Source organism: Ranitomeya variabilis, chromosome 2, assembly GCF_051348905.1.
Source record: "Ranitomeya variabilis isolate aRanVar5 chromosome 2, aRanVar5.hap1, whole genome shotgun sequence".
In the NCBI taxonomy this organism is placed as follows: Eukaryota; Metazoa; Chordata; class Amphibia; order Anura; family Dendrobatidae; genus Ranitomeya; species Ranitomeya variabilis.
This window is the reverse complement of record NC_135233.1, coordinates 92,415,739-92,433,453: the sequence shown is the minus strand read 5'-3', so window position 1 is coordinate 92,433,453 and position 17,715 is coordinate 92,415,739. Positions and strand designations below refer to the sequence as shown.

The 17,715-nt window shown below is 41.5% G+C and overlaps 1 protein-coding gene across 5 annotated transcripts in view; it reads left to right on the top strand.

The window, feature by feature from the left end:
• EML6 (EMAP like 6) overlaps positions 1-17,241 on the top strand; it is a 170,985-nt gene extending 153,744 nt beyond the window's left edge. For 3 of the 5 annotated variants that reach the window (XM_077282700.1, XM_077282703.1, XM_077282702.1), the window contains 12 exons: positions 1,100-1,120; positions 3,296-3,469; positions 4,214-4,422; positions 7,305-7,462; positions 8,147-8,261; positions 8,985-9,173; positions 9,262-9,434; positions 10,785-10,947; positions 11,132-11,235; positions 11,341-11,494; positions 12,427-12,527; positions 17,100-17,241. In XM_077282700.1, coding sequence (XP_077138815.1) covers positions 1,100-1,120; positions 3,296-3,469; positions 4,214-4,422; positions 7,305-7,462; positions 8,147-8,261; positions 8,985-9,173; positions 9,262-9,434; positions 10,785-10,947; positions 11,132-11,235; positions 11,341-11,494; positions 12,427-12,527; positions 17,100-17,124 — 1,586 coding nt within the window. In that variant the 3' untranslated portion in view covers positions 17,125-17,241. The remainder of the gene's footprint in view (positions 1-1,099; positions 1,121-3,295; positions 3,470-4,213; positions 4,423-7,304; positions 7,463-8,146; positions 8,262-8,984; positions 9,174-9,261; positions 9,435-10,784; positions 10,948-11,131; positions 11,236-11,340; positions 11,495-12,426; positions 12,528-17,099) is intronic. The other 2 variants (XM_077282701.1, XM_077282704.1) reach the window with 1 other exon arrangement.
• The last annotated feature ends 474 nt before the right edge of the window (positions 17,242-17,715 follow it).

The window sequence follows — 17,715 nt, the reverse complement described above, 5'->3', positions numbered from 1 at the left end:
AGACTGGCAAGAGCTAACTGGTATGTTAGGAGTCAACACCTCTAATGGAATGTACTGTAACTACAATTCACACTCTGCAAGAGTCTGGGCATCTATTAGTGGCCAAATTCCATGGAAACCAGCTGTACACTATGCAAGATAAAAACTGTCATTGTGGGATAATGAAAATGGATAGAAAAAGAAAGTGAGTTGCAAACTTACTAATTTTCATGCAGTATAACTAAACTAACTAAAGCAATGAATGTGATAACTCGAAAATACAACTTCAACTTCATATTTAGAAAGCAAATGATCAGTGACAAACATATTTGCAAAATTGTACATATCTTTTAACAGGGTAGTATAGAATTAGAAAACTACAGATGCCCTCTTTCTTAGTAATACCATACCTTTCCATGCATCACAGCTCCACCCTATTGAAGTGAATAGGGATGAGTTGCAATACCAAAACCTGTGGATTTGTGCAGACAGTTTTCCATGAGCCTGTATTCTGGAGACCTGCTGAGAGATCTGAATGGAAGAATAGCACAGCCTGCAGAACTGTTGCTGTGAGAATGGTGGGCACCCTGATGAATCTGTCGTGCAGTCCTATGGGTGCTGTTGGGGTCCTCTATCATGTGATATATCCGACACTGCCTGGTGGTTTTCTGTTTATAGCTCATGATGCAGATGCATAGTAGCTACAGGATATCAGAGGATATTTCTTAATATGTATTTAAAGGTCCCTGCTCCTTACATCTGTAATAGTAACGTGTCACTGCTTCATATCTGTTCCTGATGAGTCTTGTTTCAGTATTGGATGCCTCTGATTCAGGGAGAACATTTCACACATGTATTAATAAAAATATCAAATTATTTTTATTAAAAAAATATATATATATTGTGTGGCCATAAAACATTATTTTGATGAGCCCAATGCCATTTTATACTAAACAACAGTTCTATATTTATTTCTTTTCCAATCATTTCCATACTTTAAACACTTTGTTTTTGCATGCCCCTAATGCTGACTTATCTTGCCTCAGCATTAGCAATATTACTTCTTTAAGTTGTTGGTAGCCCTGACGCTTCCCCATTTGCCATTGCTCTCACAACGCAGGCGAAATTGCTGAATATTCAGGTAAGGTGTTACCCATGACGTTCATGTGTGTAGCTCCAGTCCTCTCTGGTCCAGTCATTATGTCTGTCCCTACACTGGGCTCAGATACATATCAGCCATGATCCAAGTTTTGCATGGCTGCCTCCATCCCGCTCATAACTTTTAGTCATTCTCCATAAATCACAGTACTCCTGTTCCCACGAGCTTCTAGTACGTACACTTAGCTTTGCATAGTACATATCTGAATTGTGGATGTTGTTTTAGTAAGTGTCTCTATGTTGTATACTAACTGTTCATGTCTGTGGAGGTCTATATTCACACCGTAAGCCCGGGAATTCCTCTAGAACTATATATAGTTTGTTTCCTTAAAGTGAATTTTCCCTAGAAGAGAAATAAACCACTAGTGGGTAAAGATGAAGAGAAAGATTCACAGGACCCTGCTCCGGATCCACACTGGTGCTCTGCGGCAGCCGGATCACGGTCCTATGAATCTTGTGAGTATTATACCTTATGCTGTCCATCTCCTTGTCTGTAAATTCTGATTGGCTGCTAATACGGCCACTTCTGTAGCCTTCACAGAACTTGTGATCCAGTGACGTTCACATTCACTGTGACTCAGATTTCCTAGAACCTGGCAGTTCCATCAATCGGGTGTTACAAGCTCCCGCTGTGGCAGGATGTAAATACATTGAATGGAGCTATCAATGCATAGCTCCATTCATTGTGTAGCAGTCGCTGCCAGGTACTGGAGGACACCTCCAGTTGAAGAGAATAGCCTGATCACGATACCGGGAGATGTTCTGCAGTACCCGGCAGCTACTGCTACACATTGAATGGAGTTTTCCATTCAATGTGTTTATATCCGGCCACCACTGGAGATAAATTACAATTGATTGGTGGGGATGTCACACCCCAATTCATTTGATATCGATGACCTGTCCCAAAATTAGGTCATCAATATCATATGATCTGACAACTCTTTTAAAATTAAACTCCCACCTTTTATCATATAATTTTTAGGTCCAAAGTTCTGTTCTGATTCATTTAATAGCGCAAAAGGTAACGTTTTATTTTTTTTATATATACCATATACTATAGCAACTGTTCAGTACTGATAAAAAGTTGACCCCTACCAGTTGCTGAATGCAAGTGGCAGAAGTGGAGCTCACTGCCGAGTGCAAGCAGAGTGGTGTACGGACACATAGGCTTTATGCTGAGCCCGTGCACCACCACTCTGCGTGCACTCGCACATACCGTAAGTGGTGGATTTCTGACCCTTGGATTGAGCAGTCAGTGGGGGTCTCAGGACCTGGACCCACCGATCAGCAGTACTGAACAGAGGCTATGACATATAAAAAATTATGGATGCTGAGCACTAACTTTCTAATAAATACTTAAATATAAAAGATGCTGTAAATATAGAATTTAAGGTGTTTTCCATTACTATGATATTTATAACCTATCCTGATAGGTAACCAGTATTAGATCATTGGCAGTCCGACACCTGGCACCCGCTCTGATCAGCTGCTGTCAGCTCCGGCAGCTGCTGGATGTAAGTGTGTAGAACAGCACAGCCCTGAACACTGTGCAGCGCTAGGTACTGAGCACTACAGCTTAGCTTCTATTGAAGGGAATGGGAGCTGCAGTACCTGAGAATGGCCACTACATGGAGAATGAAGCAGAACATCTAGCAGCTGCTGGAGCTGACAATAGCTGATCGGAGGATCGGTGGGCTTCCAGGTGTTGGACCCTTACCTCTCTGATATTAGGATAGGTCGTCAACACCTCAGTAGTGTACAACCACCGCATTGTGGGTTGGAAGTGTGCCGTCTTGTCATAGAGTTTAATGTATAGAAGCAGGCAGTAGTATGCAATTATCTTAACTCCCTCTCGTGGTCTCTGCTGGTATCCATCATGTTGTGTCGTAAGTGTGTATGGTATGTGCCTTGGATTTGGAACTCTTTATCAGAAAAACAGACTTGCACAAAGAAAAAGAAAGAAAAACGCACAGAAATTTGAACTTATGTAGATAAAAAAAAAAAAAATAATGACCACAAAATAGTGCGCTAGGGTGGAAATTCACTTTAAGGAAGATCTGCTCTCCTGCCGTCTCTATGGACTTACTGTCAGAGTGTGAACTTAGCAGATAGTTAGTCGATCACATTTCTAATGGTGGATTCTTTCTTTCCAATACAGGCGCTACTCCCTCTATTCATATCTGGGATGCTATGAGCAAACAGACCTTGTCCATCCTGCGGTGCTATCATGCTAAGGGAGTTGGATACATTAATTTTAGTGCCACAGGGAAGTTATTGGTGTCTGTAGGCGTTGACCCAGAACATACCATCACCGTATGGAGATGGCAGGAAGGTAGGTGCATCATGTGCCAGCGTGTACTATCATTTGTACAGACTCTTTTTGGTGGAACAAGGTGCAGAGCCACGTGGTCAGCATCTTCTATTACACTCCATATAACTCCATGAGTGTCATACATGCACCTCTGTGTACACAGGTATGTTGCCCCAGAAACATTGCATAAGGGGATATTCCCATGTCAGACATTCCTGGTATTTATAGGATCCATCTCATTGTATATGCCATAAATGTCAGATACATGAAGGGATCTGCGCATATGTTGAGAATAGGCATCTTTGTGCACTGGTTTCTTGGTTATATGTGGACAGGGATGGAGATTTGTGTGGGTCCCAGAGGTCTAGTTAGTAGGCATGGCCATGTATACAAGTCCTTCTGCACCAGCCCTAACACATAATTAGCAAAACCTGCAGATTACCTGTAAGCCGTGTTCTCACTCTATGTGACCATATCACCCTTTATTTCTGCTATTTGACACAGTTTTGTAAAAATCGCTGTAAAATAAAACAATATGATACTCTATGTGAATGCACCCTATTGATGGCATGTGCAGGTATTTCCAGCAAGTTACCAATAATTAATATTCTTCGTAAAGTAAAATATTTAGAGCAAAAATATTGATGAATCTTAGTTACTCTTTAGAATGCAGAATAGGATAATTTCCCATTAGCAAAATCATTAGTGTAACTGGTCCAATGGGGCAGAACACAGTAAAGAATTGTCTTATGTGACCCTTCGCAGGTGCTAAAGTTGCCGGTAAAGGAAGTCACGTGGAGCGGATATTCGTGGCAGAGTTTCGTCCAGACTCGGACACCCAGTTTGTATCTGTTGGAGTAAAACACATAAAATTCTGGACTCTGGCTGGGAGCGCTTTACTCTATAAGAAAGGGATTGTCGGATCTGTAGATAATGCCAAAATGCAAACAATGCTTTCCGTTGCCTTTGGGGCTGTAAGTTTCACAATGCTGTACAATTGTATAAAAAAAATGTCTGAGATTAAGAATCTTTAGTTTTTTCTTTGTGTTTTTTTTCTTTATTTCCTCTCTCGCTATATTGTCAGGAACATCCCTTGAGGTTGTGTAGCAATTGAACTGTTACAAAAAAAACACTTTATTTGTGTACAGACCCTATAGATTTTACTGTGAAATAAACTTTTACTAACATTTCTAAAAGTACCTGTAGATGTTAGAAAGCCATTGAACCACATCTGACTCCCCTGTACACATGTGGAAGTGGAAATTGTTGTTGTTGGTTTTCAGAAAACAGAAAACACAATTCATAACATGGTGAAAGTGAAGTTTTCTATTTCTGGACAATTCTGCTTTCACACTAACTTGCTAGAGAAAACACTGTGTCACAGGCCTATCAGCACTTTTGAAGTCTGCACAATGTGCATAATGATTAGGCAAGTGAATATTTTAACCGTATCATAATTTTTATGCAGATTTTCCAACTCTGCATTATGTAAAGTTGAATACTTAGTGAATGAAGCAAATCAGGTGATGTGTATTTGTGTAATGAGGGAGGCTGAGGCGTTAGCATACAAACGCCCCTTCATCAAGGTATGCAGAATTACTAGGCGACTTGTTTTCCTAAGGCAAAATGGTCATAAAAAGATTTAACTGACTCTGAAAAGTCAAAAATTGATATTGGGGCGTAATCACAGAGCCATTGTTGCAAGTAGGCGATAGGGTCACAAAAAATGTGTAGAGAAAAAAAGACTCATATTAGCGGTCAAAGATTCGAGAACAATAAAATGTGAAGCTCCTCCAGTGCTGTCATATTCCAGAACTGCAACCTCCCTGGAGAGCCCAGAAGTACAAGATGTTCAGTGCTCAGACATGGCCGAGGAAAGGAGGTGAAACCCGACCACCACTGAACATGACACAGAGGGGGAAACATCAAGACTGGGCCAGGAAATATCTGAAGACAGATTTTTCAAAGGTTTTATGGACTGATGAGATGAGAGTGATTCTTGATGGACCAGATGAATGGACCCATGACTGGATCAGTAACAGGCACAAACAGCCACATGGACTCAGCAAGGTGGAGGTTGGGTACTGCTATGGGCTGGTATTATTAAAGATGAGCTAGTTTGAGGAGTTTGGTTATTATTCTCACTGTAGCAGATGAAAATAAACAACATTTACATTTTTCATTTAGCTGCATAATAATGCACAATAATAGTTGCCAATAATGCTGCACATATACTGTAGATATTCTCCTAAGAAAGACAAAACCTCGATGCTGATGCCTCTGCCCTCTCCATTAGTTAGAGTGGCGGATCTACCAGAGCTTTACCCAAAAGACTCTCTGCCCCCAACATCAGACCCCTTATACAAGATCAGAGACAACTTGGAATGTATATTGGTTGACGGTACATTGCTTCCATTCCCGGAATTACAATCAAAATTCCCCCAACTTCAGTTAAATTTTCTTCATTATAATAGGCTCAAAAATGCTATAAAACATTATCTCAAGGCTGGCCATTATCATAGAGAACTTTCAACTTTTGAACAACTTTTAGTACAGAAAAACCCACCAAGGAAAGTTCTGACCAAGTTATACCAAGTAATTATAGTGAATACAACTCCGCTCAAACGAGCCTTCATCCGTAACTGGGAGAAAGACTTAGGTGTCAACCTACAAGATTGGGAGGTTGATCAAATTTATAAAAACTCACACGGACCCTCAAGCTGCATTAGGGTGCAAGAAAATTCATACAAAATCTTCACAAGATGGTATACGACCCCATCGTTATCTCACCTATGGTACCCTAAGACCACATCAACCTGCTGGAGATGCTCCAAAGATATTGAAACTTTCTTACATATGTGGTGGTCCTGTGAAAAATTACAACCCTTTTGGAGGGAAGTGCTGAAACACACATCTGACATTTGTAAATTAATACAACCTCCATCTTTAACACTTATTTTTCTGAATTGGAGGGGGGAAAAATCAAAATTTAAAAACAAATCCCTAGCGGCATTTCTCATCTCGGCAGCTAAACTCCTTATCCCAGGACACTGGATGACCAGAAATTCCCAGTCCCTATCGGATTGGGTTAATAAGGTCGATCAACTATATTATATAGAGGAGATATCTGCATATACCTATTTCTCACAAGATAGATTTCATTTAACTTGGGCTCCTTGGAAATCTTTTAGAACAAATGACGAATATCTGGATATTATTAACCCCTTAAAATCCTCTGGATCCAGCGACCCCACTTCAGTCCATTAGCAAATTCTTCGATGCTCAATTGCTTCTCACCTGACTACATTTCTCGACAGGTCGGCTACCTTACCCACTGTTACAGCAATCCCCTTCCCTTCCCCTACTATTCTCTTCTTCCTCATCTATACTTTTTTACCCCTTTATTTGCTACATAAATGTAAAGTGGTAAATTATTAACTTCATTCTTTAGAGGAAGTCTCTGTATAGTTATGTCTCTCCGACCACCGACTTTATTACTTGAAGTTTCCTGTTTTAATGATTCCATTTTTAGGAGGTCTAACAAGAATATTATATTGATTGAAAAATGCTACACTTCTTCTGATTACATGAATGTCCACTCAATGTTATATCTTGATTACTGCTTATTAGCTGTTGTTTATATTAAACTCAATAAAAAGATGTTTAAAACAGAAAGACAAAACCTCACTTTTACTTTCTTTAATATTCAGGTTTATTAATATTTGAATTCACTGACAGCACTGGAGTTGTTCAACAGTAAAATGAATAATCAAAGATACAAATTGCCTAATAATTGTGCACACGGTGTATATTAGAAAGCCATTATAACATACAGATACTTTTGTAATTGTTGCAGAATAGCCTGACTTTCACTGGTGCCATAAATGGAGATGTCTATGTCTGGAAGGATCACTTTCTAATCCGACTGGTGGCTAAAGCACACACCGGCCCAGTCTTCACCATGTACACAACGCTACGTGACGGACTCATTGTAACTGGTGGAAAGGAACGGCCGTAAGTATATCTCAAACCATTCAAAAACCAATGTGAATGTGAAGGACTCTTCTCTTATGAAATGGATCCTGTCAAAAGGTTTGAAAAGTTGAAAAGTGTAGGCGCAACTCAGAATTGCGCCCAAATTTAGCACCTTTTGTCATTTTTACACCATTTTCTCCCGGCTCCGCTAAGTTTGGCGGAGCTTCGGGCGGGACAGGGGCTGGTCGCCACAGCTTATCTAATTCATGATGTGTTCCCTTCACCAGAAATCTCACTGCAGTCTCTGACTGGAGTGATAGTACTGGCGTGGCTCACAGAGGAGCACACAAATCTTCGGACGCACCATATTCTTGAAGAAGCGTGCACCTCTTCATGAATCAGGAGCACCTGACTCCAGCACGCCCCCTCATCAAGACCGTCTTGAACAACGCCAGTCTTGATTAATCAGGCCCAATGTGTCTAAGTCTGAAGGGCACAGGAGCTTATGACAGCTTATTGGTGGGAAAAATTGTGTTGGATCCCCACTCATCTGATATTCATGATCTAGCCGATGAATTAGTCACTAATATCTTGTGACTGGACAACCTATTTAACATGTAATAATAATGCTAATTATGAATTTTGTTTTATTGTTTCGGATGGTGAAGGACTATTTAATGTACCAAATACATTATTCCACTCTTGAAATATTTTCAATTTTAGGACAAAAGAAGGAGGTGCTGTTAAGCTATGGGATCAGGAGATGAAGCGCTGTCGGGCATTTCAGCTGGAGACAGGTCAAACCTTGGACTGCGTACGATCCGTGTGCAGAGGCAAGGTACGGAGCATGGGACTTAGGCCTTGTGCTTCTCAACAGTGGTGCCCTTATGTTATATTAAATCCAGTGGCGGAGATATACAGAATTGAAGAGATTGAACCCAAAAACTGGTGTATATACAGTGCACAACAAATATTGTTGTAAAGTACGACAAAAGGTGATATAAGAAAGAGAAACGTTTCTGAATGCGATAAGAACCACTGGGATATAGTTGATGCTACGTCTACCAGTCTGGTCTAGGTTCATGCTCTCTAAATATCTAGGGGTATTCCTAGCCAACACTTTTATCCCTAGGATATGTTATAAATGTCTACTAGATGTGGGACCCTTGCAGTGATAGAGAAGTGGCTGCAGATACAAGGCTCTCGCCATACATTTGTATTAGTCAGGAATATTGCCGAGCATGGGTCACCACTGCTGAGATAGATACAGGTCCCAGCTGTGCGACTTTCATCTATCAGATATCTATGGCACTAGAAATAGATGGGAAAGTGACTGAGTAGGGTTCCAATCCATAACAGTGGGTAGATGAAAACTCAGGCGACAAAAAAAGGAATATTTATTTATGCAATCCAACGAATCCAAAGTATTAACGTTTCAGTCCTATATCTGGACCTTCATCAGAATTATGCAGATTGGTTAGGGTCAATTGGAGGAAGAATGTTAGCAGCTGTCTTTAAGAAAGTATTACAAAAATGTCCCCAAATATGTTTTTTTTTACAGGGCAAAATTTTAGTGGGGACCAAAGATGGAGAAATTATTGAAGTTGGGGAGAAAAATGCTGCTTCCAATATCCTAATTAATGGCCACGTAGAGGGCGAGATCTGGGGCCTTGCTGCACATCCATCCAAAGACATGTTTCTTACAGCAAGTAATGATGGCACAGCGAGGATATGGGACCTGGCTGATAAAGTAAGTACAGAGTAGAAATAATGGTGAAATCATGATGGCGATTCATTAGGACATGTCACCCGGGAATATCACATTTTATATTCCACAGAAGCTTCTTAACAAAGTGAGTCTGGGCTTCGCGGCATGTTGTGCAGCTTACAGCCCTAATGGAGAAATGGTAACCATTGGGATGAGGAACGGAGAGTTTGTTATTTTACTTGTGAATTCTCTGAAAATTTGGGGCAAGAAGAGAGACCGCAGAGGAGCCATTCAGGACATCAGGTATACATTATGTGCTTGTGTGGATTGTCCTCTTCTCTTGTAATCTGTACTGGGAGGCGATGTACCAGTGTGTGGAAATGCTCTGCAGTTGTCCAAAATATGCAATAGCAATCTGCTCTGTTTATTGCAGTTATCTTACTTTTTTCCCCCTTTTTTGTGTGTTTTTTTAAAAAATGCATTTTTTTAACATGTGCTTTACAAGGAGCTGAAAAGGAGTCTATAAGGGAAAAAATGCACAGATCCAGTGTCCTTAGACACAGAGTGGACATGTAATCACATCACTACTTTTCTTGAACTTTTAAACTCAACAGAATTTTCCGCGCACAAAAAAAAATGATGGGAAAAACTCACTGCCTACCTTACGTGGGAACAAAACCTTAAAGAGTAACCATTTGTTTTAATTTTTACTCTATAAATCAATAGCACACATGAATATAAGCATTTTTGTAATATATCTTATCAGAGAAATCTGCTTTTCTTTGCCAGAACTGATCAGTCATTATTAAAATTCTCAATTCTGAGGTAAAATCTTTCCTGTATTCAATGCAGACACTTTCCCATTACTGAGAGGAGATGGCGGCTGCTGCTGGTGAGATGGTACGGAGGAGCTAGAGGCCGAGCTCCTCCCTCTACATAGAATCTCATCAGCCGCCATCTCCTCTCAGTAATGGGAAAGTGTCTTCACTGAATACAGATTTTACCTCAGAATAGAGAATTGTGATAATGACTGATCAGTTCTGGCAAAGAAAAGCAGATTTCTCTGACAAGATAGATTACAAAGAAGCTTATTTTCATGTGTGCTATTGATTAAAATGATGGATACGTTTGAAAGTCTGAAGGACAAACCGTGCAAAGACATTTCTAGAGCCTATCAATTGTGGCAGGTTGGATCAACAATCTAATATATGGGGGTATCTTAATCATGGAGTGATTACAACATCCCTGTCTTAGCCACATCCTACCAGGTCCAGCTCCGTACTGTTCAGAGCAGAGGTTCCTGGCATTACTGCTCAGTCCCGGTCACTTAATCCTAGCGGAGTCTGAGCTGTAATACCGGGCACAGCCACCACCAGATCTACAGAGCTGTGACCAGTAAAGGCTGCGGAGTCGGACTTACATAAATACCTGTACCTGTAAATCTGTTCATCTATATTCACACCTATTTTCACTAAAACTGATGCAAACAGTAATGTAAATATGATTACAATGGATCCGATGAAGTTCTCGGACTCGGCACATGGGATCATATTATAGATCTACAAAAAAAACTGTCACTGTAGTTATTTTCTCCCTTGAATAAGGGCATTATTGCACTCACCTAATTATAATAATATGGTCTATTTTTCATAGGATCAGTCCTGATAACAAATACCTAGCTGTCGGCTCGGCAGAGAACACAGTGGATTTTTATGATATCACTCAAGGGTCTTCGCTGAACAGGATTGGTTACTGCAAAGACATCCCCAGTTTTGTTATACAAATGGACTTTTCTGCCGATAGTAAACACATTCAGGTACAAGTCCGACCACTCTGCTGGATTGTTTGGCTAGTATAATATAGGTGGGCAGCGTGGGACACTAGATTTTATGTCCCTGATCCCTGGGGGTGACATCAGGACAGTGAAATCTGCTGCATATATAAAGGTGACGGTTGTTTTATGAAAGAAGGATTAGTATTTTATGTGTTCTCTGTTGTAGGTAGCAACCGGTGCTTATAGGCGGCAAGTACACGAAGTGCCATCTGGAAAGCAAATATTAGATGGTGCCCTGATAGAGAAGATTACCTGGGCTACGTGGACTAGGTGATAATATATGATCTTTTATGATAATCTCATAGTATGTGCTACAGATACATCAATGCTATAAGATGTGTTATCTATAACGGTCACATCATGTGTATTTATCAGCATCCTGGGAGATGAAGTGATCGGGATCTGGCCACGAAATGCGGATAAAGCTGACGTGAACTGTGCCTGTGTGTCACACGCTGGACTTAACGTTGTGACGGGAGATGATTTCGGCCTGGTTAAACTTTTTGACTTTCCTTGCACTGAAAAATTTGTAAGTGTAAAAGTAGCACAGTGTGACTGTACTGATGTGAAATTGTATTTTTTTCTGTATCATAAAAATAATTTCAAGGGCTATTCTCAAGTTTGAAAGTTATCCCTTATTCTAACTTCCCAATCACCAGGAGTCCAACTGATCCTGAGTACCGGGGCTCTTCTGAATGGAGCGATGGTCGACCATCTGCTCTGCCGCTCCATTCATTCATATGGGAGTGTCAAAGACCAGCGAGCGCAGCGCTTGCCTATCATTCACTCACAGCAAGCAAATATGTTGGGTGAAGTGAGGATTTGAAACACAAAGTAGATGAGGAAGTTGTTCTCATTAATATAGTGATTATTTTTTATGCCAAACTAGAAAACCCTTTGTAAGAAGACCTGAAAACAGGTTAAAAATGATATTATTTTATTCCTGTCCTGCTGCTCCAACTGAGTGTTAAGTTTTTGTTGTTTTTATTATTATTCCATTTATTTAGTTATTTTTATTTATTTTTTTTAAATCCAGCATACAGTTCAACATATATGGGCCTTTTTATTTAGTACTAATTATTCTGTTTTTTACAAAGGAGGGGTGGCTCACACTATTCTATAGGGGTTTCAGGCCGCTCTGCATAATTACCCTGAGAGCCACACCCCGTTGTAAAGTAATCAAAATTAGCACTAAGTATAAAGGTCCGTAATCTGGAACCATATGGCGAACACAAAACTGGAATATTCAGGGGAGAAGTGGGAATAAAATAAGAGCAAAGACAAAACACATCTAATCCAGTGACAGAGCCTATGTAATGTTACATCTTTATAAAAGATTCCATTCGCCACACATAGTGTACAAATTAATAAGCCATATATGCCGATAAGTGGATGTTACTCATCATGAAGACGTTACTAGATTGTATACTGCTCATAACCGTCTGTTTTTGTTTTTTTTAGGCCAAACACAAACGTTACTTTGGTCATTCAGCACATGTGACTAATGTACGTTTTTCGCACGATGACAAGTATGTCGTAAGCACTGGTGGAGATGACTGCAGGTAACATCAAAACTATAAAAAAAGAATACCTGAAATATACTGTCTAACAAATATACAATTTAATTTTGATTAAAAGGAACCTGCCTTGTACATTCAGTCTGATCTATAGATCGTATAAGGAGGAGAAGCAGAGCAGAATGATATATAGGTTTATTGGTAAAGATTCAGTATAATTTCTATTTTATTAATTGAAATCCCTGGTGTTTGTATGAATGAGTCCAGTGGCCGGTCCTACTAGTGATTGACAGCATACAGTGCCTTGCGAAAGTATTCGGCCCCCTGGAACTTTTCAACCTTTTCCCACATATCATGCTTCAAACATAAAGATTCCAAATGTAAATTTTTGGAACACAATTGTGAAGTTGAACGAAATTTATTGGTTATTTTACATTTTAGTGGAAATTCAAAAACTGAAAAGTGGGGCGTGCAATATTATTCGGCCCCTTTAACTTAATACTTTGTTGCGCCACCTTTTGCTGCGATTACAGCTGCAAGTCGCTTGGGGTATGTCTCTATCAGTTTTGTACATCGAGAGACTGAAATTCTTGCCCATTCTTCCTTGGCAAACAGCTCGAGCTCAGTGAGGTTTGATGGAGATCGTTTGTGAACAGCAGTTCTCAGCTCTTTCCACAGATTCTCGATTGGATTGAGGTCTGGACTCTGACTTGGCCATTCTACCACCTGGATACGTTTATTTGTGAACCATTCCAGTGTAGATTTTGCTTTATGTTTGGGATCATTGTCTTGTTGGAAGACAAATCTCCGTCCCAGTCTCAGGTCTCAGGTCTTTTGCAGACTCCAACAGGTTTTCTTCAAGAATGGTCTTGTATTTGGCTCCATCCATCTTCCCTGTCCCTGCTGAATAAAAGCAGGCCCAAACCATGATGGTGTGTTCAGGGTGATATGTGGGAAAAGGTTGAAAAGTTCCAGGGGGCCGAATACTTTCGCAAGGCACTGTATCTCTGCATGCACAATCATACAGGATAGACTGTTAATTACTGGGTAGGACCTCTCACTGGACTCATGCATGCAAACTCCAACATCGGTGATGTCAATAAATAAAATGCGAGAATTATTTAAACTTTTCCCACATAAAAACATCCTGCCTGAAGATCAGATACCATTTCCAATATGACAGATTCCCTTTAAAACATGGAGAAAAATGCAAATTGTAGCCATAGAGATCATATGTTGTGTTTCCTGCATTTTCTACAGCCAGTGGTGGCTGCACACTTTTAGGTGTAGAAATTGGGCTACCGTATTTCGCGGCATATAAGACGCACCGGACCATAAGACGCACCCCAAATTTGGGGTGAAAATTGCAGAAAAAAAAGATTTTTTATAAGATGGGGGTCCGTCTTATTGTCCGAATTTACAGTATCTTACCTGAGGGCTGGTGGTGGCAGAGCAGGGTCACAGGAGGCATGGTGGCGGCAGAGGTGGGGTGATGCGGTACGGCGTGCACCTGAGCAGGGTCCCTTCCTGCTTAGGTGGGCGACGCCACGGCCTGGTGTCCATGGGAGGGTGGCAGCAGTGGTTACCGACAGAGGTGCTGGGATGAGGAAGCACAGTGAGAGGTATGGCGTGAGAGGGGTCCCTTTCCCCGGTGAGGTGATGGAAGGATCTCGTGGGCACATGGACTGGAGATGATGGAGGTAGTGGTGTACATTGTGAAGCGAGTATTCCACAGGAGCTCAGATGTCTGAGCGCCGGGAAGCGGCAAGGACTCAGACATATGAGCGCCTGTGGAATACTCGCTTCACAATGTACACCACTACCTCCATCATCTCCAGTCCATGTGCCCACGAGATCCTTCCTGAACCTTGCTGCACCCATCCTGGGAAGCAAAAGGATACAGGATACAGAGTCCAAAGTCCCGGTGAGGTGATGCAGCAGCCGGTAATGCTTACCGTGGACCGTGGCGGTGGAGATGAGGAGGCGCAGTGAGCGGGGTCCCTTTCCCCGGTGAGTTGATGCTGCAGCCCCGGTAATGCACAGAGCCGGGTGAATCCTGTTGATATCGGTGGGCGCGGCCATCTTCCTGAGGCCGCGCGTTCGCAGATGGAGCTCTAGTGCCCGGGGCTTCAGGAAAATGGCCGCCGCGATCCCCATCTGCGCACGCGCGGCATCTCGCGGCCATTTTCCTAAAGCCCCGGGCACTAGAGCTCCATCTGCGAACGCGCGGCCTCAGGAAGATGGCCGCGCGCACCGATAACAACAGGATTCACCCGGCTCTGTGCATTACCGGGGCTGCAGCATCAACTCACCGGGGAAAGGGACCCCGCTCACTGCGCCTCCTCATCTCCACCCCCACACCTCTGCCGCCGCACCTCTGCCACCGCACCTCTGCCGCCGCACCTCTGCCGCCACGGTCCACGGTAAGCCTGCATTGCGCATATAAGACGCACCCCCCATTTTCCCCCCTTTTTTTGGGGGGAAAAAGTGCGTCTTATATGCCAAAAAATACGGTAATTATTTTTGTATCTTATCAGTGATGTTGGTAATCAACTTTGGTGTATGTTACCTACTACCTACGTATGTAAGGGAAGTTTCTAGGGTCTTATAAGATCAGAGTCCCAAAGAATATATCTCCCCATATTCGTGTCCCTCCACCTCTTAAAATGATATACCGTACATATATATTTAGCAGATAATATCTATACATATAACATGTTGCAGGCATACCAGGACTAAATATTACCTACATTATTTTATGTAAATAAAACCACAACAATCATTAGTGCCAATAAGCCACTATACTAGCCCCAAATAACACCGACATACCATGACCATCACTTACTGAATAAGTCATAATTGCCCTACTGAACAAAACACCCTGCACAAAGACCAGAATTACAAATACTGCATTGTGGCTGCAATTACACCAAACTCTTACTAAATAAAAAAAAAATGTTCTTTCTATTTGGATCATTCACTTTTCCCATCCGGCCCAGACCGCCATGATGACTTCTTCCAGTCACGATTGGAGTCTGCAACGTTTGCTGCATATAACCTTTAACTTTATCACATTTACACCTATGGTTCTACCTTTTCCCATTGAAGCTACCCTACTGCTATCCCCATTTCTGTGCCTTTTTCTGTCACTGTCACTAAATCTGCTTGTTGGCAAATGACCCCAATACTTCAACAATTGTGTCATTACTATAACTACTCCCACACAAGTGCTACAAAATAATCCCCCCTGAATAGTGCTGCATGGGTAGTACCCCTAGGTGCCAAGTTTCATTTCCTTAACAGTAAATCTGACATTTGTGCCCCACCCAATAACCGTGATATCAGTTTTTCCCAAAATTAATGGTGCTCTTTTTAGTGCCTTCTTGTTAGTAATACTTACCCCTATGAGCCCCATGGAAATAATGCCTCCTCTGTGCTCTCTTTAAAGTAATAAGTACCCAAGTGTGCATTCTGGAGAGTAATGGTGCCCCCTTTTTGCCTCTGGGCAGTAATAATGCCACCTATGTGCTTTTGAAGGTTATAGTGTCCTGAGTCCCCCCTTAATGTAATAATGCCCCCTTAGTTCCACTTTAAAATAACAATGTCTCCTCAGTATCCACTTAAAAGTAAAAATGTTGCTGATAAAGTATTAATGCCCTCTCACTTCCACCTTAAAAAGTAATAACACACCCTGACTGCCCACTAGAAAAATAATAATGCCATCTTGCAACATATGAAGCTTTTATTTATCTAATCCTTATCCCTCGATGACCACAGCATCTGAGTCCTTGTCTAATATGCCCATATGTTTGACACATGCTGCCACTGTAGTTATATAATGGCGTTATGGGCTGTCAAGATTGTCCAGAGTCGCTGGCTAGAGCGGACGGTCATCTGACCGCAAGTAGGCGATCTGTCTACTTCTGGCCACATTCCGACTAGATGTTCTTGGTCTAGCCCAGTGACGAGTAAAGTGAGCAAGGCCATCATGTCAAGTCAGAATGTGACCAGAAGTATGCAAATCACCTACTTGTGGTCACATGACCGTGAGCTCTCCGCAGCAATGCTGTAAAATTTTGATATCGTGTTGTGCGCGCACTGTAAGGATTCAGAAGTCTGCAGTCACATAGAGTGACCTGAGACTTTTAGCAGTGGACCTGACAAGCCCACAGCGACATCCGAGGTAGTGTTACCACGTCTCAAAACTGGAGATTATCTAGGAAAACAAGTGGCGTGCACCCAGCAGATAGGAATAATTAGGGGTTAAGACAACAAACAACTTTCGAAATCTTTATTTTGTAAAAGTTGACTACGCCTTATAAGGATGTCCACAAATAAAACTTTAAATAAGAGTTCATAGGGAATAGTTGGAGTTATCCCATTCAGCATCCTCCAGAACATCTATCATTCTGAAAATCGCAGCATGTCCGCACATTACAAGGAATCTTATTAATCTAAATGTGAACTGCGCAGTGCGTGATCTACCTGCATACGTTCTTAATACTAATACATATATAATACTAATATAGCAGTGTAGTTTTTTGTTATTGTTATTTACTATCTCTATGAACTGCTGGAACTCCTCAGCGCTAATGAAACCTCTCCTTCTTGCTGCAGTGTGTTTGTATGGAGATGCCTTTGAGAGCAGAGGAATGCTTGGATCAGACTTGAAACGCGTGGTGTCAACGTCTGCGCACGTCCTTCTAAAATGCTGCATGGATTTCTTGTGTCGACCGGACTGTAAAGACAACGATGTAGAGACGGGACGCATCATTTCAGGGGGGCGTAAAGCAATTCTTTTGTTCAATGCAGCAGTTTACTTCCAAGAAGGCTGAGCTTACTAAGAAACGTCCCCATCCAAACATGATTACTTTATCCCTTCACTGTATCTTGGATCTTATAGCGGTGTCATCGATTCCATCCCTGCACACCCCTTCGCAGGCCATCGATATTTAAAATGTGAATTAATTTTATTGACGGATTTACTAGAGCTGCATCTTTAGTGATTATGATAATTGCACATTTTGTAAAGAAATCTGAGAATAATCATTGCTATTTTTACATTTTATATTTTACATAAGCCATGTTTAAAGCACTTGGACTTTTTAGTTGCTTAGGGTTAGTAATTTTTTTAACTCATTAAGTGCCTTGACCTATTTGTTGGCGGCCAGGCTCAGTGCAGTGCGTGGCATTGGTGCTATGACATCCTCAGTGATGGTGGCTGTATGTGGAG